General features: G+C 41.5%; 2 protein-coding genes across 3 annotated transcripts in view; both read right to left on the reverse strand.

Annotated features, from left to right (window-relative positions):
* loxhd1a (lipoxygenase homology PLAT domains 1a) overlaps positions 1-888 on the reverse strand; it is a 34616-nt gene extending 33728 nt beyond the window's left edge. Inside the window, exons 1-2 of the mRNA XM_030065869.1 lie at positions 682-888; positions 195-315 (exon numbers count right to left, since the gene is read on the reverse strand). Coding sequence (XP_029921729.1) covers positions 195-315; positions 682-888 — 328 coding nt within the window. The remainder of the gene's footprint in view (positions 1-194; positions 316-681) is intronic.
* A 4020-nt stretch (positions 889-4908) lies between these two features.
* st8sia5 (ST8 alpha-N-acetyl-neuraminide alpha-2,8-sialyltransferase 5) lies at positions 4909-20964 on the reverse strand. Of its 2 annotated transcripts, XM_030064678.1 has the most exons (9): positions 20206-20964; positions 15802-15909; positions 15354-15449; positions 11016-11108; positions 9230-9316; positions 8834-8978; positions 7799-7911; positions 7575-7667; positions 4909-7443 (listed from the first exon to the last, which is right to left on the reverse strand). In XM_030064678.1, the coding sequence occupies exons 1-9, from the start codon at positions 20349-20351 to the stop codon at positions 6981-6983; spliced, it is 1344 nt and encodes a 447-aa protein (XP_029920538.1). In that variant the 5' UTR covers positions 20352-20964; the 3' UTR covers positions 4909-6980. The 2 variants fall into 2 exon arrangements, with proteins under 2 accessions (XP_029920538.1, XP_029920539.1); XM_030064679.1 differs by lacking the exon at positions 15354-15449.
* Positions 20965-22784: the final 1820 nt, after the last annotated feature.

Raw genomic sequence — 22784 nt, forward strand, 5'->3', positions numbered from 1 at the left:
CACGGGGGGATTCCCCAGGCCAGCCGCAGGGTGCTGCTGCCCGGGGGCGACGAGACCCGGTGCGAGCCTGCGTCTGAGATTTGTCTGGTTTGCACCCCAAAAGATTTGCACATGTCATATAGGTTCAAGACTTACCCCAAGTGCAATGTGCGAGGCTTCTCTGATGGGCTGCTGTGGTTTGTGCATGGCCTCACCTTTCTTTTTGTAGTACTCGTCATCGTACTCATCGGACGACTCTGTGCGGTAGTTCAGCAGCTCGTTCTGGAAGATCTCGGCGAAGTCCACCTGTTTGCTTTTGGATTTCTTCCCCTTTTTCTTTTTGTCGTCATCACTGTCTCCCGCTCCCTTCTTTTGCTTCTTCTTCTTCTTTTTCTTGGAGTCCTCCTCCTCCTCCTGCTCCTCGTCATCCTCCTGGGACTTCTTCTTCTTCTTTTTCTTATCCTTGGACTCCATTTCCTCCTCTTCCTCTGGGTCCTCTGAGGAGGATTTCTTCTTCTTTTTCTTCTTTTCCTCCATCGCTCCCTCAGTCATTTCTCTGTCTGTGGATTTCTGTGATTTTTTCCTCTGGGAAATGGTCGTGGTGTCATTATTGTTCTGCTCGTCCCCGTTATCCTCATTTTCAATCAAAGCTCCTTCTTGCGTACCATCATCTGATTTATTTTTCTTTTTTCTCTCCTTTACGCTTTCACCATCTTTTCTCTTACTTTCCCTCTCGAGGGACACCTGTTCCTCAGAGTCCTCTGCGGTCTTGTGTTTCCTCCGACTCTTCCTTCGGTTTGCAGCATCCCGGTTGCTCTTCTCCTTCAAAGTTGGCTCTGTTTCCTCCACTTCGTCATCAAGCTCTTTGGTTTCCTCTGAACCTGTGGATTTTTTCTGTTTCACGGACATCTTTTATTCATACACTTCCCTGGCTTTTAGTTTCGTAAGTGCTGCCTTGAGTATCTAATGCTGTAAGACAATTCATCTGACCCTTGGCTGCAGGGAGGTGCTGAGGTTCAGAGTGGGCTGTGTGTGGTGTGTGGGTGCAGAGAGAGGCGGAGGCCACAGGGAGCTTACGGGTGCCTGGACCTCTCCTAGCTGGGCAGTATGGCCATACAACCAACACACACTCTCATGAAAAATTACTGTCATCTCAACGCTCACGTGACCCGGGGGAGAAAGCCCTGTGAAAAAGGAGCCTTGCACAGAGAACTTATCCTCTCTGTCACAGCACTCTCCATTATTCATGGTGTCAGGATCGCTTTACGGGCCGGGGGCGTCTCGCTTTTATCTGCACACATGCACATACAGACAGACACACACACACACACACACACATACAAACACGCACACACACACACACGCACGTTTTTCTTGTTGCTGATATAAACTACACCTAAGAGTATAGTAAATGTGTATTAATCATATTTTACTAACCCAAAGTGAAGGAAACTAACAAGTAGCAACAAATTGGTGACAAATGCTAAGATTTCCTCGGTGCATTGAAAATCCATCCAGCAATGATTTATTTTCTTCATATCTGCTTTATGTGCACTTCAAAGTCCAATGAACCGGTTATTTAGATTGCAATTGCCTGGAGATGTAAGTGTGTCTATATTTACTGGCACTATGTATAGTTGAATTTAGGCAGATGTTGGTAATAATTTGTGTTGGTTTGTTTAAGACAGAATGAGCTCACGACTCCACACAGCCAACAAAGTTTGTACCGTAAATTTTATTGGGCAAAATTTGAATAAAGCCAAATTCACTGAGACAGAGATTAATCCGCTTCTGCTGTTTTACCATCAATTCACAAATTTTCACACATGCAAAGTATCAAGAGAAAGTATATGAATATTGTAGTTCTTTAAATTCAGGAAAATTGAAATCACAGGCTGTAGTAACTTTACCCTCATTTTTTCTTGTCTTTGCATGTTCAGTACATGAAGATTTGCAAGATATAAATACAAACATGAGAATGGTTTGGATTCCACACTCACTGAGAAAAACATGCAGAACAATTTCCCATCTTTATTTCAGAAAAAAAGCAAAATACATGCGTTCTTATAGTAGTGCTACTACTATAGGAGTAGCATTCATTCATTCTGGAACAATGAGTTTAGCATGCCTTTGTCTTTACCTTTCGCTGAATTCTCACTAGTTTTTTGCCAATGGAGAGTCTTTTTTAAGACAATAGACATTGCTGTGCAAAATGTTGTTGCAGTTCCATAACCCTGGCATAAATAACTCCACCTGTGTATGAGCCAAATCGTCCCATTAGCCTTATTGCTGCCACCTGATACCTGATAATGTAGGCGTAGGCCAGTCAAGGGTTTGGTAATATTGATGGTAACACATCTATCAACATCAGATTACCCAATCCATGAATGACAGCGGATACTCAAACCTCATATGACCCAGTGAACGCAACAATCTTTGTATGCCTTATTGTGACAGACAAAGCTACTTTGTCTTTTTCAGTTAATCACCTTTAAAACATTTTTTTAAAAAATAAAAATATCACTTTTATGGTCACTAGTTGTGGCTTGAGATAATCATATTGTCCTGCTGACCTCTTTGCGCTCTTCTTTTTCGCTGTTTCCAAGTAAGGTGACTTTCAGAGATTAGGTCACCACAGTTGTGCCATCTTTACACGCACACACACACACACACACACACACATCTCAGCCCTTTATAAAAACATAAAACATCATTCAATAATAATTACACCTGTATTTTGTATTTAAAATTTTGGATACAATTCATAATAATTTCCCTGCATTTTGTAGTGATGAAATCTGGGATCTGCCTATAGAGAGCAGGGGAACCGCTGATCACGTGCACTTCCTTCACTTTCCCTGAACTTAACCTCCCTCCGGATGCATGTCTGTTTGTGGGAGACACCAAGCAAACTCCACCCGCACCAGCTCAGGCCCAAAAGTTAGAGTTACGGTTAAGGTTAGGTAAAGGTTTGGGGTTACGGTGAAGGGTTAGAGGTAGACGTATCCAGCTTCGTCACAACGGGGTGCCCCAATGCAGGCCGATATGTGGGCCAGTGCCGGAGGATTCCACTTAGAGTTTCCGGTCTCTTGCAGTTGGTAAATTGCTGTTAAAAATTAGGAATCAGCCTCAAAAGGGGTATGACACACTTAAGTTTTTTAAAATGATACAATGCAAAAAAAAATCCTTTTGGAATGGAAAAGAGGAATAGATTTTACTCTCTCCATGCTCTTGTTGAATTACTTGGATTATTTTGTCCCTGGCCTCCAATATGAAAATGTGTTGAAGCTGCAGATTTTCAGCTACAAGGTCAGCTGCTTTGAATGAACTTTCTTCTGTCGCAGTAATGCTTACTGCTGCAAGAGGCACTCCTGTGACTGATCTGAAATTTGGATGTGTTTGTGGCAGAATGTGCAGTTTCAGAGAAGGTTTTAATGAAGCTGAAGTGGTGAGAGGGTGAGGAGGAGGGCAGAGGAGGAGCTTTTTTGAGCCAATACAGATATTTAGAAGTCTAAAACCGGGAAATGACAACAGGCTGGCTTTAAATTGTGAAGAACCACAACCAACGGTCATTTTACTGCAACAAAGTGCATGTAATATTTCTTTATGTAGCTTTAAGTAAATAATAAGGTGTGGCGCAAAGACCACAGTTGTAGCATGTTTTTATATAATGCGCTTAATTATTACATATCCGTCAACTAAGACGTTTTTGGAAAGTTGTCACAAAATGCATTGTTACAAGGCAACTTAGCCTTGAAATGGCAGAGGCGACTGTTTAAATGAAAGGATATGATAGTCATTTAACTGTGTCTTATATACTTTGTGAGTCAGATCAGGATGCATTAGTCTTGTAGAGGGTTGTCTCGGTCCAGGCATGCCCGCACTCGTTCATGTCAAGGGCTGCAGATCTGAACCCCGTCTGACAGAACTTCCTCCTGAGGGTTGTCACTTAAGTATATTTTTGTTGTTCAGTATGGCTTTGTATATGAGTGAAGGACTTCTGTCTTTTCTATGGGTATAGAGATAAAATGGTTAGTATGAAGCCATTTTATCCCTTAATTATGCTACTCATCATTTGGCTGGTCGTGCCCTGTGCCCCTCTTAAGGATCCCTGGAGACCCCTGGATGTTTCCTGTGCTGCGCTTCCTTGCACAATGACAAAATTTCTGTAATTGACTTAGTCATTTGCCTTTCCCTAATGTTAGCCATAACCGACTTATGTCTAACTCTAACTTTAACCAAAAAGCCAAAATGACCCTTCCAAATGTAAAAAAAAAAAAAAAAATCCATTGCTGTACTAGGCAAAGCAAATTAGGCCTGTGGACCCCACTTTGGGGGAACCACTGTCCTACATTGTCCATAGGCTACATTGTGGCCCATGTTATAATCATCATCATAGAGCTTTCATTGGTTCAATCATACCACTTTTAGCTCCAGTGTGTTAATAGATTTTGCTCTTGTGCTTGTTCTACTACTTATTTATGGTGTAACAAAGCTCATTATGATCTAAGGCCGACCCAGCCATTGTCTGGTGAGCTCAGTGAGTGAGAGGACACTGACACCGGCCACTGCTTAATAATTGAGGTGATGACAGTAGCTTTGCTTAAGAAGCTAATTGGAGCAGATAAACCAGAGGTCAACTGATCTCAGACGTTAATTCAGTACCATGTGTCCTGTGTTGCTCCTAACAAGCACAAGATGTGACGCTGAGGATATCACACACCATATTAGTGACTCATTGTCTCATTGTTATCCAAGGGCTATAGGGACGCCAGCTCTTATTTGAAACATATATTGATTTTATTCTGTCCTATGGTAATGTTACTGCATTTATGTTGCCATGCATTGCAGTATGTGACTGCATTCATGGACACACACGCACACACACACACACAATTTATTAAAAAAATGAACATGAACAACAAGACAGAAAATCCAAACAAGTTTATTTACAAACACAATACCAGTATAAAGAATGATCCAGAATCAGTAAGAAGCACTGTGTTATATATTACCATCCATCCAGAACACAGACCAGTTCCCTTCGTCTTCCATTCATTATTCAACTGTGTCATCTATAAAACAAGTCAGTGGTTCTAAAATTCAACCCAATTTTTTTTTCCTTTTTTTTCTTTTTTTTTTTTTCTTGTGTGCTCATATTATTTAACTCATATCTCTTGTGAACATAAACAGAATCTGAATGAATCACAGAAGAAATCCTTTAACACCGTGGCATGCCCTTCAAATATATAAACCATTTGAAAGACAAGCAGATGGCACAGCATGAACAGAGGAATGGCAAAAAAAAATGCTTTTGAGCTGTTTAATTTATCTCTTGAAACCTCGGAGATAGAGATAAATAATTAAAAATTAAAAAAAAAAAAAAATACAGTATTTCAGTGCTCAAATGCACACTGCTTTCAAGTGTACAAACTGAATGTTTTAAAGGGGGAGATGATGTAATGCTGCAGTCGTAAACGTAGTCAGCTTTACAAAGGGGCAACAACCACTTTCAGTCCTTCATCTGTCATCTATAAAAATTGCATCCAATATTATACAATTCACTTCTGTAAATCCATTCTTTTTTTTTTTTTTTTTTTTTTTTTTTTTTTGTGATACGGTTTGTCTATATGTCCAAAAGCACTGTGAGCTTCAGTAGAGGCTTAAGTGTAAACATAGTTCAGTGATCATTTAAGCAGGCACACACAAAGCCAAGTATAGAGTAAAGTCATGCACAGCATTATATGATTATGAATGGAGTTCTATCTTACAGGGAACAGGACTTTGCTAATTCCAGGATAATATAAGAAGAGAACTAATCGCACGTGGATTCCTGTATTTGTAAGGGGTCTCAAATGACCCTGGATTCGGGTAACAGTGTAAGAATTGGGTTTGACATGAATGTACTTTAGATAAGCAATACACATTAGTGAACTGCATATCAGATAGAGGGTTTGATATCTCATAAGGCAGCATGGCTTAAGACATGAATGACAGCGAGAGGCTGGGTCGCTCAACAGTGCTCCGTGATGCTCGACTAATAGGATGGCCTTGGAGGTCAGAGATTTGCTATGGTGGTGTTGTTATAAAATATTTATCCGGCTATTGTCCAAAACTATGACAAGCCAAAAAAATACCCCTCCCCTACCCCCACCATTTTACACCCAAAGTATCACAGGAAATTTTCTGGTGCTTTCCTCAAATGGGAGAAACTAGGCCACTGGAGGAAAAAAAGGCCGTTTCAGGAAGAGTAGCAGTTGCTTTAAAATATTCACCTGTGAATCTGGTGACCAAGAAATAGATTAACAAAGCTAGGTAATTGGAAATTACTTTTTTTCCTTTTTTTTTCTTTTCTTTTTTTCTTTTTGGATTAGTTCAATATCAAGACTCAGGCTTTGAGTTTTTTCTACACAAACATTAAAAGCTGCCACACCCACAGAGTGTCTGAGAGAGAGAGAGAGAGAGAGAGAGAGAGAGAGAGAGAGAAAGAGAGAAAAAAAACACAGGGGGGATGAGATAGAATAAGATGGACATCCACCGTGGCCCTGTTTCAGCATAAATATTTGTGCAACGTTGAGTAGAAAACAACATCTCTGTACAGCGGTACCACTGAGCCACTAGAAAACGTCACGGAAACGACATCACTAGGAAGACCACTTTTCACATTAAAAACAAGCATCCTATGGTCGGAGAGTCAAAGATAACCACGGTCATCGGATCTGCTAAGTGAGCAAAGTTAAAGTTACACACCAAGTAGAGAAATCATAATGTTGGCGTTAAAGCAAGCAACCTTCGACATGTAACGCGATCGCGGAGAGCACAGAGGCGTGCGCTCCAAAGGCCATCTCTCTTTGTCAACAGGGAGGAAATACTGAGCCATGGCACTCACCGATAACAATCCATCAGATAAAACGAAAACATGAGAACGAAAGGGTAAAACGTTGAGCCTCCACGACACATGATAACAGAGGGAGCAGATCTCAGGTGGGCGCTGTGAGCGATCACCTGCACTGCCCGGTGTGTACGTTGATGATCCCGCGCGTGTGCATGTGCAGGAAGTTGAAGATTTCATGGGGCATGGCGTGGAAGCCTGGCCGCGGCTTGACGTTGTCGTAGTAATGGTGGGTGATGAAGATGCCTGAGGGGTTCATGGGAAATGCCCAGAAGCCATAGAGGTGGACCTCCTCGCACATTTCCAAGGCCGCCGTCACGAGCATCAGGCCGCTGCTGAGCCGCTTGGCCCGGACGCCCTGCACGGCCCAGAAGCGCTGCACGTTGAGCAAATACTGGGGGTGGAAGAAAAACACGCCTCTCTGGGAGTCGAAATCGTCCAGCATGTACTTGACACGGAAAGACACGTCAGTGTTGCGGGTGTTGTAGAAGGCTGGGAGAACCACAGAGGAGTTCTCGTAATTCTGGAGGACTTCGTAAAACGGGCGCCGCCACTTCTCCAGCTTCTGAAACCTGAGGGCCAGGGGAAGTGAAACGTGAGATGACAGAGGCCGAAAAAAGAGCAGAGAGAGGGAGACAGAGACAGAGACAGAGACACAGAGAGAGTTAATCTGATGTCACACTCTGAGTCAGACTTATGGTACCTCTCGGTGATTATGCTTGGATTTATCGTCACTAGATCTGTTTTAGTGCCAACATCAGCTGAGTACTTCTCATTGATGGGTGGGATGTTGCATCTGTGGAGAGAGAGACGCCCACTGTTACAGGGATTTGAATGTATTTGATTGAGCTTCTTTGAAACGTTGATATCAGACAAATTTCAAACGGGTCATGCTTGTAAGGCATAATTATACTTAGTCCTGCATACCTAAACACAAAATCTGCTGAATCAATCTCCTTTCCACATTTGCTGTTCTTGATGATGCCACCGTTTCCAATAACAGCACATTTCTTGTACTGTGACTTAGCATACGGCATATCCTGGATGAAACAGACACAGGTTAAGGTCCAGCAGGCAGTAAACTGCAAAATAACATCTCCATCTTAACAAGACGTGTAGTCTCATATTCGGTCCTAAAATCTAGGATCAAGAAAACGCCACTTCATACAAGACATTTCCAGGAACAAGTTGATCAGCACTGGAAATAAGTGAGATCTCATCCCACTGGCTGATTTTTTTTCACTTGTTTGAAGAAAAACAGGATTTTAAGACTCAGTGTAAGACTACACAACTTGTTAAGATGGAGGTTTTTGCAGTGAAAATTGTATTAAAGTGGCTCTATTTAAGGGTTTTGAAACATAAGACCAAGTATGAACATACACTATACTGGAACCTGTGATGGAAAGAGAACTAGAAAATGGCTACTCAAGTCAGAGTAATAAGACTTTGCTGGTATTTTTATGAAGAGGAAATACTACTGTTAAAACCCAGCAGAGTAAAACAAGCTAAAAAAAAAAAAAAAAGTTACTAAATTACTTCTAAGAAACTTGTCAAGATGCAGTCTTTTCCATGAAAGTCTAAAAGGAGAGTACAACATTCCAACTAGATTCTTTTAACTGGAAATTAAAATAATAATTATGATTATAATTTTGAATTAATCAATTAATTTAAAAAAGGTTCACAAACTTCAATGGCATTAATGTATTATGGTGCAGTTTCTGATCCTTATAGAGCCTACAACAACTCTGTAATGGATGTGATGTAAAATGTAGCTGAGTATAATACTGCAAAAATGTGCTTGAGTAAAAATAAATTACTGATGTCAAAAAATTACTCAGTTACATGAGTAAATGTAATTTAAAACACACACAAATGCACACACACACACACACACACACACACACATACACACGTGCTCATCTATGAACAGGCTTTATTCACAAACAGGCAGGCTAAACTCACATCTGGGAACATTTTGAAGATCTCAGTGGTGATGGGGAGGATGCCACTGGTGTCCACCTCATACCTCAGCTTGGTCCCTGCAGGTGTGTTCCTCTTGGTGGTGAACAGGAAGGAAGGAGCATTACAGCACCGAGACAGAGACATCCTGACGGAGGATGAAAAAAAAAAAAAAAAGATGGAAGTTAGACTACAATAATCCTTGAGCCAGCGCCCAGACAAAAAACCCCTGCAGAACCCCAACATGTTGGTCAGAAGCAGAGATAGTTCATGCATCATGTGTTGTGCAAATTGAGGAAGCATGTAGTCATGTGTGAGATCTAACACGTCCAGGCAGTTTGATTCCCATGGCTATACTATGAATGAACAAATGAAGGATTTTTGTTAATTGCTGCTCACTTGAAGTTGCTGGTCTCGACTTTGTTCTGCTCCCACTTACACACTTGCAGGTTTCTCCATCGCTCAAACAGCTCGGAGGTTTTCACCCTGCCAGACAGACAGAGAGACTTGTGAAATCAGGCTGCAGAGGCGACATTTTTAGGATGAGCCATCTCTCCGCGGGGGCAGAGAGGGAGAGATACATCACAAATGGCTTAAAGGGACCGACAGAGGGACAAAAAGGGAAGCAGCAGGACTGCACTTACCACTCTGCGGTGGTGCTATTTTAATACTAAACTTCTCATAAGGTGTTAATTGACAGCTGCAGGTGCCGCTACATCGAATACCATCTGGACACGAATGTAGCGATGTCACAAACACAAAAGAGGATGACGTTCGAATATCTCGCTCTGGCTCTTCTCTAAATAGCTGCCCTTGAACTGACATTTCCTTCAGACGACAGGGAGATGTGATTTGCTCTGGGAGGCAGAGGCACACGATTACTTTGACTGGCTGAGAGGGCAACAGCGGCTGCTCTCTGCCACAGCCGGACTGGCGCGCGGCCCCCTTGGCCTGGGCCCACAATGTGTCAGATAATGAGAGCGGACAGCCTGAGGAGCATGCACAAAAGGTCAATAGACAACGTTCACATTCATCAAGTATGAGAGGAAGGGACGCTGCTGAAATGTTCACAGATACAGTGCTTGGTTGGGTCGTGGCTGGGGGCATGTGAGGAGTTTAATGAATTAACAAGCTGCCATGTGACTGTGTGTTCACTAGCCGTTGTACAGTTTACACATCATGATGCATTGTATCCGGCGTATGCTCGCAGAGTGACATATTAAAGTTATGATGATAAAATTTCAGCCAATCAGTTTCATATGACTACAGCATGATTTCTGTTTTTATTGTGGAACAGATCGGTCATTTATTGTTTGCCATCTGTTAGTGAGTCTGATGCTTAATCACTTGATTAAAAAAAAAAAAAAAATTAATAAACTGAGATATGCAATATATGAATCCCTGCACTTTTCTACTAAACAGTTCCTGTCTGGCAGTCATTATGGCATATATCAACCTTGGCAATGAAGGCTAAAAAAACACTAAAGGCTGCATAGATTCACCGAGTTATCAGAGTGATAGACATTTTCTGCACAAACAGTTTTGACAGGTTTTGATGTATTACAAGATTGGGTGGACAAACAAGCTCAAGATAAACAAGTTGTGCAGAATGTCTCCTCAAAAATAGCTCTTTTGTCAGTATTGCATCTCAAACTGCAATGTGGCTCTATTTTGGGTTAGGCGAGTACGGACACTGAAACTGGAAACTGTCTCGTGTGATAATAATATCAAAACTGAGCAGCCACTGTTTCACATTAAGAATATTTTCCAAGCTGTCAGTCAAACAGTGTATGGATATTATATCTTGCTGCCCTCAGCTAATTGCTGTTCTAATGTAAAAACCTTGTAACCACCCGTTTTAGTGATTAAATGCTTTTACCTTTCTTGCCTTTTAATGTGGCTTTACACCATTAACTAGCCCAGGGACTATGGAGGAAAATGAACCCAAACAGCTACATCTGGCATATTTCCATCTTTGTTGTGTTTATTGATGTGCATTGTCCCTCATCACTTACTCTGTCCTTGGATCTATATGTTGTGCATTTCTACCAACCTGCCTGAGCTCTTAACGAGAAAGAGAAAAAATAGATCTCATACTAAATAAGGTTTGCCGCTACTTTGTATGTTATATTGTATACAACTCAAAAGTGATTCCATTTTCTGCTACTGGCTGCTGAACACTCACATTGTCAGGACTTTAACATCCATGATCTCCTGCCTGAGCTCTTTGCATGCAGTGGAGTTGTAGTCGTAGGCGCCATCGTATGTGTCCAAATACCTGGAGGGACAGACACAGTCAACCTCTTGCTAAAACGATCCACGCTCTGCGCAACAGATAAAAAAAATATATATAGTAATTGAGGAGAAAGAATGCAATATTATACACTGTGTTGGAAAGTCACAAAAAAAAGGGTCAGTGTTTTAGCTTTTTTATAATCTATGGCTTGAATTTCTTAAACAGAGGAATGTCAGTGTGGCATTGAGGGATGACAGTGATGGAAATGATGCAACTTGCCATAAGTCAGGAGAAGATAGTGAGATAATAACAAACTGTAGGCCGGGCACTGGGACCAGCTTCTGTTGCATCTTAGTCTACACCAATGTGATGTACTTTTAACTAACTGAAAGCTGTAATAAAAAAATAAATAAATAAATAGGCTGGGAACTCACACAATTAACAATGACATTATGCGATGGAAACATATTTCCTTACAACAACATAAACAGAAAAACAGTCTGAAAGGGAAAAAGAGGTAGACCTAGTGTCGCAGTTTGTTAAAATGGCTGAAATCTTATGGAAATTGTGATTTGATGTAGAGTCTGGTGGATATGAGGAAGACAGTATCTGTGTTTTGGTGTAAGAAAGCAAAATGAGTGCATTTTGATAACATTAACAAATCTATACTGAATACACAGCTACACGTATGACTGTTGCACTGGCTACAGTGACATGAAAATTTGACTCAACAGTTGATCTCTTGACATTTTGTTAGGATACACCATGCATACTCACACGTACACACATGCTCATGCACACACATAATTACAATGTAGAAGCAGTCATCATTCTCACTTTTGGAATTAAACCATTTAACTAAATTTCATTTGAAACACAAGTTTTATTAAAAAAAAAAAAAAAAAAAAAAAAAAAAAAGAATAAATCAGAGGTTAAAAATCTTAAAGATACTTCATACACAGAAAAACCCAATAAATCATCATACTGAAATGGCAACATTAACCAAAAGCACACAAAAACCATGTGTGTAGTATGGTGGTGGGACTGTGCTGTGGTGGACTTGACACAAAGAAAGCTTTGAAGACAGATTGAACATTTTAACATGACAGGAAAGACTTTTATTTGTTGTAAACTTGGAATTCAGGTGCCCATAAATTGCCATTTATCTGCGCAATTCCTTATTTACCACCATACAACATTGTATTTACATGCAACCAGTGTAATGTGTGTGTGTGTGTGTGTGTAGGGTGGGTTGGTGGGTTTTTTCAGTACGGTACGACAACCCTCACCACCATCAAAACAAACAAACAAAAAAACATTAAAATCGCTCTCTGCTGGACTAATGGTCTCATTTTTATCACTGCACTTTGCTGCAGCATTTCCAGGAGGCAACAGACAATGTGATACGCTACAAAGTGGTGCAGTAACCCAGTCTCTGTCACCCCGCGGGCCACGGACCTCTACTGGGCTACAAGTGATGCTCACTGGGCCGCGGTGGCCTGTGGTTCACTCACTGTATTTCATTACTAATGAATTCAGTTACAGAATGTAGCATTCAATGGATAGAGGAAATACAAGCAAAATGACTTTGGAAGATTTTTTTGTTTTGTTTTGCTTTGTTTTTTGCTCTGTGGTAACATTTCCTAAACATTATGATTAATAAATGTTAAATTCATAGATAATAGAGCTATTGTTAATATCTATTTCACTGTTAACAAACATTTAAATGATAGTAAATAATGTTTATTGATGCTATACACACTCGCACAAAAAATCACTTTTTCCTGCGCTATGTCTATGCTGCCATTTCTACTGCACTACATCTATCTGATATAAAATAACAAATTATAGCATTGGCATTTCATTGCTTGTTAACAGTAAAATATATATATATATATATACATATTAATTAAGGTTTAATTAACTATCAATTTACATTTATTAATGATGGTTATTAGACAGTGTTACCGTTGAGAATACCTGCACTCGTCCATCGGTGCATTCAAATTCAATTAGCGGCTGCTACAGAGCTCGGGCTGTGTAATTGGATTCTGCACAGATCAAATTGTTGTGCTCATTTTCTATCCCCACCTGAATCTAACCAAATAGGCTACATAATTGGAAGGATATAAAATGACTGTGATTAAATTGCCACTGAAAAATGGCTACAGAAAAGCGATCCGTCTAGTGAAACAAAAAGACGGTCAAAAGACGGTCAAACAGAAGGTCCTGCTCATTATCCATTTAAAAACATGCGCAGTCCCTTTGCCATGCAGTTTGCTGGCTTTTGGTTTCCACTGGTGATAAGTGAGAAAAGTGGCTCACAATACCAAAGTGTAATATTTAATTTGCTCAAATAGTGCATAAAACTGGCACATATAGAGGCAGGAAGCGCAAATTGGTAAAGCTTAACCAACTTTTTGCATTCCCTGTCTCTATACTAGTTTATGTGAGCAAATTAAATATAATAATCTTGCATTCAAGTGGCCTCCCATCCCACATTTTTTAATTTGGCATTTATTTGTGCAATTCTACTTGAATACTGACCAAAACAGCTCACATGTATCAATATATAATGGCATTAAACTATTAAAGTGTTATCAGATAACATGTAAACACAACATTGTTCCAAAACACCTTTGCTACACAGACATAAGGCAATAAATAGGCACCTAAACTGTGACAAATTTAACTTTCTACATCCCTACATTTTCACCTTCCCAATTATTTGGTGCTGTTGAAAAAAAAAAAAAAAAAAAAAACCTTCAGCGCCAAGAGAGTTGCTCTCTTTGGCCTGAATCTATAGACTTCCTTTTAGGGTTGGGCAGAGGGCCACAGGAGTGGGCGTGTAATCTCCCTCTGGCTGCAGTTAAATTAGCTTGTATTACATAAAGATATTGATCCATACAGCAGCTTTGGAGGAAACTGCTGTCCCTGTGGCGCCTTGGCGGTCGACTGAGGAGCTCTACAGGAACCTGGGAAGGAGCCAGTATCTGCTCTCTATCTCACCTTGGACTGTTATCAAAGTTAAAAACTCATTGCAACCATGCATGGAATATAATGTTCTAATATATAGAAATCATCATTAATTAATCATTATTATACCTTTGCTTTACACCCATGTTGAATGTAAATCTGATTATGATGAGCTCCTGGAAAAGATCAATATTTTTTTTTTTTACCTGTTATTATGCTGTTGACATGGGAAAAGGAGAGGGAATCTAATCAAAATGGCAGCCATCACACTGCACATTTGGGTGAATGAGAGTTGGGTTTGAGGAGGTGTTTGTCATATCAGAGATAGAATGAAGTGTGGTATTCTGGAAGATGGATAATATTGCAACATATTGTCCGTGGCTTTGTGTAAGTAAAAAAAAAAATGGAAAGGAACAAACAAATAACTAAAATAAAACAACACAATGAGCAATGTGATGGAGAGATGCATTAAAGGAACAGGATGCTGGGATGAAATCATACCAGGAACAATGAAACTGGTTGTCTACATCCAACTGATGATGCAGTGTATTTCTGAGGTTTTATTGAGAGCAGCATTTGAATGGGCCTTTATACTCTCAGACTACATCTAGTGATGTTTCTTTTAGCCTAGATGATGAAACTCTTGCAAGAGTTATGTGTCGCTTTTACACAAGGACAGAACTTCTATTGATGAGATGAGCATCATCTCCACAGCATCGTGAACTGTGCCATGCCGGTTAGAGGCCAACCCGTAAAAGACAGGCTGACAGTGTTTGGAGCAACAGCTACTGACATCTAGCCTTCAGGGGAAATGGGACCTTGGAGCTTTATGGAAATCTGGCATGTTCCTGTCTTCTTGTAACTAGTAAAGTAAAGTGAAAAAAAAAAGGGTAATCCAGGTCGCAGAGAGAGACAATGCAGATGTGAGAAGGGGAGATAGGGGGGAGCAGAGAGAAGTGTCCACACTATGTACATGGCATACACACAGAGTTGTGCAGAACACATGAGACACAGGTTGAGGAGGACAAGGCATTTGGAGATGGGTGCTGGATGGGACACAGAGGTACGAGGAGAAGCCAGTACATCAACAGGAGACCGTGGTTCAACCAGCTTCTCGAGGTGGGGGGGGGGGATGGGGGTCAGGGTTCGGGGGTCAGGGTGGAAGGGATCAGACAACATGCAAGAGCAAATCTGGAGTGCAACCACCACTGAAAAAATACATGAGAGTTTATCCCTTTCAGACTAATGGAAAAGAAAGAGGCATTCTTGGGTTTCTGTGAAAGTACTTAAAATGCCTTCAAACTGGCCTACCTTTGAGAGCGTTTTTTTGTCTTCTTAATATCGGCTAGGCAGGGTGTGACTATTACGGAGATCTGTGAATCTGGCTGAAAATTCTGACGGAAACATCTGTCAACATGCAGACAGGTTAAGTTAGAGTTAAATGTGTGACGTGGAGTCCTGTGACATCATCACCCCGGCTAACTTCTTAATCCCCACCCTTCAGATTTCAAGACAAGTCAGAAAACAAAAAGGTCTAAATGTGTTGCGATTTGTGTTCTCTTGCTCTACTTGTACACCATCTGAGGAGACTGCTGGGCGCCATCAGCGGCCCAGTCCACGCATGCAAGGCTGGGTCGTGAAACTTATGTTTTTCTTTCACTCTATCTTTCTCTCTCTCTCTCTCTCTCTCTCTCTCTCTCTCTCTCTCTCACTCTCTTTTCTCAGAGGTGTTGTGCAGTCAGTCACGCTGGAAAGGTACCTTTTCTTCCCATTTCTGGCGGGCTTCAGAGATCCGTCATCCGAGAAATTAACGGGACCGGTCCAATTTCCTGTCTCGTCCCCTTTGAGTCGGCTAAACTGTTGCGCACTAGTAAGAAAATGAGTCAGTTTATTTGGGATTTATTGTCCTCATTGTGCAAATGTCAAACACATACAGCCACACCCGTCCATTCGCATTCACTCAACACAAACGTGCACACACATATACCATACATATTAGGGGGGGATCAGCTTTTGGCTCAAAAAAAAAAAAAAAAAAAAAAAAACACAGTCAAAGTATGAAACCAAACATGGTTAACATCATGAATGGTTATTTTTATGTTGTGCTGGGCTTTTTTTTTTTTACCATCCTGAGACAGAAAACTACAATCTCCAATACAGGCCTCCAGGAATGTCTGAGCTACAGCACTCAATAATAAAATAACATTGAGATAAAATGGGGCAATAATTAGTGCCAATGTCTTAACTAACTATAGGTGTAAGATTTCTTCTGACTAACTGATGTCAACACATTTACTAAGTGTAGATGACATCATAAAACAGTTCACGCAGAACCTTTTACACCCAAACAGGAATGCTAATAAAGATGAGATTCCACGCGGTTTAAAGATCAAAGTGAATTTCGTAGCAGAGACCATCTGGTGCAGGTGGCTCACAGTCGTCTCAACTAGAGGATGCCATCAAACGCCCTCTGCATACACCGACTCCGACTCCACGGAGATGTGGCGGGGTGTGTCCTGAGCCTGTGCACGGTAGCCTGCGAATAAGCCCCAATTTGGGTTGATCTCAGGCGATATGAGGGGCCAAGCTGAGGTTTCACCACCAGCATCGAGGTCTTGTGTAGGTATATGTTTAATCTTGAGTTTAGTAACCGATTGGGTAAGGCACTCTGAGCCACTTTAGTTCATCATTCAGAGGTTGTCTTGTGTCACCTGTGATTGGAGCAGATTCCAACTCCCGGAGTGACACAGCGATATTGTCATTAGATGAGTAGAAACGGAGCTTTTTTCTGGAATTTTCACTAAAATAAAAATAGCTTTCCTAACATCTGCATTTGTGTATCTGTGGAGTTAAAGGTGCACTTAGGCATTAATTAACAGCAACAGCAAATAGCAAACACCTTTGCTCACAACACAATCATTGTTACTGGCGTTTTATAATGCAAATTATCTTGTATGACTCATTTCAGTGCACTGTGGGTGCAGCAGTAAGGCACTGCTGAAGAGGTCGTACCTACAGAGCGATTCTCTGAGCACACTAAGTGATAGTGCACACATGGAGGCCCATTTGGCTGCTCTGAGAGCCACTTAAACATCTCAGTAACACTCTGGTCCTGGCCATGCTGCAGAACAGAATAAACTAAAACAAGACATGGACCATCCAGGCCTTCGGATCGGGACGTGAGCCTGAAAGAGGCGGGCAGCCTGTTGTTTTATAAGGTAAAACAAAACAAAGCTGCATATTTTTGTCATTATCTTTAAGTTCTGATTCATATCGTCACCAAAACACAGAGCACACTGAGGCTTGCTTTCTATCTGAAATGCAATGCTGTGATCAGTGCATCCAATCCTCCAAAAGATTTACAAATCATCTACCAAATAGAGGTTACACACTAGATATTTTAGCCAGGAAGAGCCTCTATTTAATTTCTAGCGGGTTGATTAATGCGCCAATATTGTTGTGAGTAGCTCTGACCCACAAATAAATACATTGCCTTGAAACCCAATGTCTGGAGCCCACTCACCATTCATTTATAATCATAATCCAAGCCATCATCCACCCATTAGATCAGAAAAAAAACAAGCACAGGGCTGCTCTGCAACAGATAATGTATTCTCACGGTGTCCTGGAGCAACAATGATTGAACTACAGGGAGCATCATGGACATTTGTGATTAGGGCTTTGAGGGAGGAACAGGCATATTGACCGAGACGTCCATTAGTGTCCCAGGGTAATTATCGTAAACAGCAAGGGTTCCTTAAGTGCCTGTCCAAAGAGCAAATGAATCACTGAGCTAAGATGTATTATTTCTAAAGTCCCCCTCATATCTCACTCTCAAACAGATTTCTATCTGTATTCCGTTGTACATTTGAGAATCAATGTTTTTTGCTCAGATCTCTAATCAGTGTGTTATATAACCAGACTGTACTTTTTTTTTTTTTTTTTTTAAGCGGCACAGAATTATGACGCTACAACCCACATACATAAGGCTAATTTCCTCAACAGAGTCACATGCTCATCCGCCCGTGGTTGCCCAGATTCCAAATCCATTAATTTTGGATGATTTAGTTTATGCCTGTTGGGTTTCTAACCCCCCTCCCACGAGCCCTTGATGTCACTTGTGCCAACTGAGGGTATTTTTAGACATCACCCTCTTCAAGTCAAGTGGAGTTGAAGGAAGTTAATATGCCTTCATCTACAAAAGTGGGTCACTCACTGTGTATTATTTAATAAGCTCCCACCATTTCACAGTCCTACATTCTCTCTGCCGCCTACAACTTCACCCTGAGGGACAGCTTCCACTGTCAGAGGAGGCAGGATTGGAGCGGAAAACGGTTCATGGCCAGATTTATCAAGCGCACTATTCACAACACGGCCTGACTTTACAAAGCGGCCTGTGCATCCCCATCCATCTGGAGGAGGGAACTTTGACCTCCACTGTCGAAAGGGACCGTAGAGCACACAAATCACCCCGGACTAATTGAGTGAATGCAAGATCCATGAGACATCTTAACTGTTTCTTCCGCTGGTTGCATGCTTGCACTTAGCCCCAGATGGCTCTTCTTTTCTAACCCGCTAGTTTATGGTAATTTGCACAGCTGGTTATAATAGGAGGATATCTGAAAAACAAAATCCCCTGCCTACACATTCTCAGGCTGACAGTGTTTGGTAGGTGAGGAGTGTGTGGGTTGGGTGTGGCTGGACCAAACTACGACTTGTGATGGTTTATGCTTGGGCAGATATAAAGTGACATCATTCAAAAGGCATGTTCCCTCTCTCTCTCTCTCTCTCTCTCTCTCTCTCTCTCTCTCTCTGTCACTCACACACATACGCACATACACACAGGTTATTTCCGCATCACTCTTACAATTTCTCACTCTCACTCCTCTCTCTCCCCACTTGCACTGAGGTGTGTGCAGACAGACTGTAGCAAAATGGCTGCCGCTGAGCCCACTGGTTTCTGTTGTGTAGCTTGTTCCCCTCTCTCCTAGGTTGAGCGCTAGGAGTTCGGGCACAGGCACAGGTGAGTTTTTTGGGGCCTGAATTCATGCATCTCTCTCCAGAGAGGTCAGGATGCCATGAATCCATACAGTATCATCAGCCCAGCCCAGCAGGGTGGCAGGGGAGGGGAGCTGTGGGGAGCAGTTAGATTGCAGCACATGTATGTTTGCTGTGGAGCAAAACCATAATGTGCTATCTGTAAAATATCTGGAGGTGGGGGATAAAGTCTTTTTGATTATTCCTTTTTGGAGTGACATTTTTTCTTAATTAAAAAAAAACACCTACAGATCAAACATCCCAGCTTCTCAGCATCTGCTCGTCTCAAAACAAATTTGGTCTCAGAATATGATGATGAAAAGGTCTGTAGGCCTGCCTTTTGGTTCAAAAAGGTGTCATGAATAGGTTAAGGTGAATGCAACAGTATAACACAGGGTTCAACTTATCAGAGAGATCAAAAATATGGTTGCCTACGGTAAACCTGGTGTTGCAGAGGTATTATAAAACGGGGCTCTGCAGTGGCTGTGTGTGCACTAGGTGCTGCCTGGTAAAATTATATATTTAACAGGGGCCGATAAGAAATACACATCATCTTTAATACGCTGCTGATAAGATATTTGTAATCATCATCATCATCATCATCATCACTGCTATTGGATTTCTGTTGACAATCGGATGCCCTTTGTAAGATGTAGGCTATGACCAGTCAAGAAGGCTGAAACGTAAAAAATCAAATAAAGATTTTTAAAAAACAAAGGGAAAACATTACCATACACAGCTCCAGCACTGTGTATGGCATGAATGTGATGCTTCATTTTTTTCAGAGAATATCAAAAAAATAAATCTAATGAGAATAGTTTATATGTCACTGGGGGGGAAATGGATGGCTAATTGCTATTGTTCTTTTCAGCCATTCAAGCTTGTTTTCCCCATTGAGTATAGTCTCCCAGCCAAAAGGATGCAAGACACCTAGTTCATCCACTTTTACACTGAACAACTCTGATATTTACATTATTACCAAAACTGAGTGATAATGCGATACAAAAAGGCTATTTTGGCATGCTGATATAAGGCTGAATATTATGTACAGTGTATCGCACTGTAATCTACTATATAAACAGTAAGGCCTGTCCGTTGCCACAACACAAAATGAGTCAATACTTACCTCTTGATGTAGTTTTTCCCATAGAGAATCTGTTGCAATAGTGTGACGAGTCCAAATGCGCAAATAAATATGAAACAAAGAGATCTATTGCCGAGTAAATCTTTACCCGACGATGGGTCGGAGTAGCCCATTCTTCGGCGCAGCATCCACAAGCTCGGGCACCAGGAACCCCAGGTTAGCTCTGTCTCCCCGCCGCATTCAGGACCGGGGGCGCAGATCCCTTGCAATCGATGGAGAGGACATTGTCCATCACCTCCCTAGGCTACTTCACAGCACTGTGCCCGCAGCCCTCATTGGTCTTGGTTGAGGAGCATTGCTGTTTCTCATCGAATGCGATCTCAGCTGCAACCTAGAAAGCGCAAAACGTGGACTATTATCATCTACAAATCGCCTAACTTCATTAATTTCGCAAGCGGGTGGATTGTGAAAGAAAAGTCCCGTCGGAAATTCTTGGTATTTAACGCAAATCCTGCGCTACTCGTCTCGACGAAATGCAGCGGCTCGGTGGAAGGCAGGCAATGCAGATATTATCCAGAATTAAGCGCTCCATACGTCTAGAATAAACCCGAGTGTTAAATCAGTTTTTTTCATTTATTTATTTATTTTTTTTAGTAAAGGCACCGATGCAAATTAATATTGCCCTGTTTTTTTTCAGCGGATACGAGCTACATGCGTTTGAAAATATGTATATCCTCTATGGTTCATCTCCTCTCGGAGCACAGTGGTGCGTGACTGAAATGTAAAGGCGCACGCACTGGTAGCTGGTGCTGATGGTGCGCGCTCCCTTCAGCCTGGCAGCCGGGGGCGCGCGCGCGCTACGTCTCCGTAAAGATGCTCCATCCCACACTCAGCCAAAACCCAAGGTCACAGGATGCTGTTCAAGGACACACCTCCGTCAGCATTCATTACACACTTTCATCAGTGTGAATGTCCACCTCTGCTCCTCTCGTTAGTGAGAGGCCGCGTTACACAGCGTGTGTCTAATACTGGCCCGCGGCCTCACAGCGCATCCTGAGTTTAATTTGCTGATCGTGTCTCTTTTGTGGACTGGCCTCAGAGTGTATATTGCCTTATGTGTTTAGAAGAAAGCTCTCATATCAGAATTGAATAACACAACATGGAACAGAATAGAATAATTTTATTCTGCCCTTTGTGTTAACTCTACCAATAAACTTTAAAAGTGTGACTTGTTTGTTTTGGACTTTTTGAAGCTATTTTTCTAACCTGAACAAATCATAGATATTTTTTCCTCTATGTAATATCTCTATCATCATGTTTCCAACTTTTTCAATTTTTGTTTTCTATTTTATCATGTGCAAATAAACCAAACTTTACCCACAGCAAGGGTCGCTCCAAATAACTTCCATCTCAACAGGGCTAATCAGCAGCACAGTGACACAGGCACTGCATGTTAGTAAGAAACTTCAGAGTGCCTCCAGGTGTCCTGCTGGGCTGAGGAACAGTGCTGATGTCCCGGAGCCACAAGGGGCGCCAGCGGGGACCCCCAAAGATCTGGCCAAATATCCCGCACTGTGTGTCCGCTCGGTCACACAGAAAACTCACACTCTGACCAAGCAGTCCCATAACGAGACATCATCGGCCATGTGTGGGCATGCTCACTCACTGTAGATAAATCTGAATATGTGCATAAACTAATTACCTAAAATGAAAGTTTTTTTGTTTTTGTTTTTTTTCTGATGTGTCCTCTGCAAATGTTGCTGTGACATTTTGGGTCAGTGAACATTACAATCAATTAGGAAGCCTACACATTCCTTTTTTAATAATAGGTTATATTTGCACATTTAGTTTCTGTATAGGTATGGACAGTTTGGTGCAGAGTCAACAAACGAATAGGCCTGAAAAAACAGCTTTGTATAAAATCCATTATAACAACACAATGGGGCATAATGGCGCAATTGTACTGGGAGATATAGGACTATGTCTTTGGTGCCATATGACTTCTTTTAAGTAGCTTACAGCGCCCCCTGGGGTCTTTAACCACTTCAGATCACTGAAGTCTATGAAGTTAAATACAGTCTGTACAAACATACAGGGAGTGACTTTGAGCTTGAGGAACAGCACAAAATCGCTCCATGAGTTTATTAAACATCAGTTTAATAACCTTGTCAATTAGGCCTACATATTTTTATATTATGTATTATTATAAAGTAATCTGACCTGTCACGGTTTTGCGACTTCTCAATAAAGAAAGTCTCTCACACGTGTGTGCGAAGTGTGAAGTAATTAAAAAATGAACAAAGGGGATGCAGCGCCCCCTGAGCGCCAGTCTGGGTATCTGATGTGTTTGTGGAGAAACAAGCAGACTACCAGCTGTGCCCAGCTGTGCTCCGAGGTGCGCTGCTCTCCAGCATCAGTGCTGATGCTGTCCGTTCAAAGGAAAATCAACATCAAGTCGTTTACCAGCTGAATTCCAAAACCTCATGTATCTTAACCCAGTTTTATGAGAGAAGTGTAGTGGTCTGAGATGTTTTTTGCTTACTAAAGCCAAATTCACAGAAGTTATATATCTGGGGATACAGTGCATAAGAGCAGCTACTGGACCATGTAAACACTACACC

The sequence above is a fragment of the Myripristis murdjan genome, chromosome 12, assembly GCF_902150065.1.
Source record: "Myripristis murdjan chromosome 12, fMyrMur1.1, whole genome shotgun sequence".
NCBI classification, from domain to species: domain Eukaryota; kingdom Metazoa; phylum Chordata; class Actinopteri; order Holocentriformes; family Holocentridae; genus Myripristis; species Myripristis murdjan.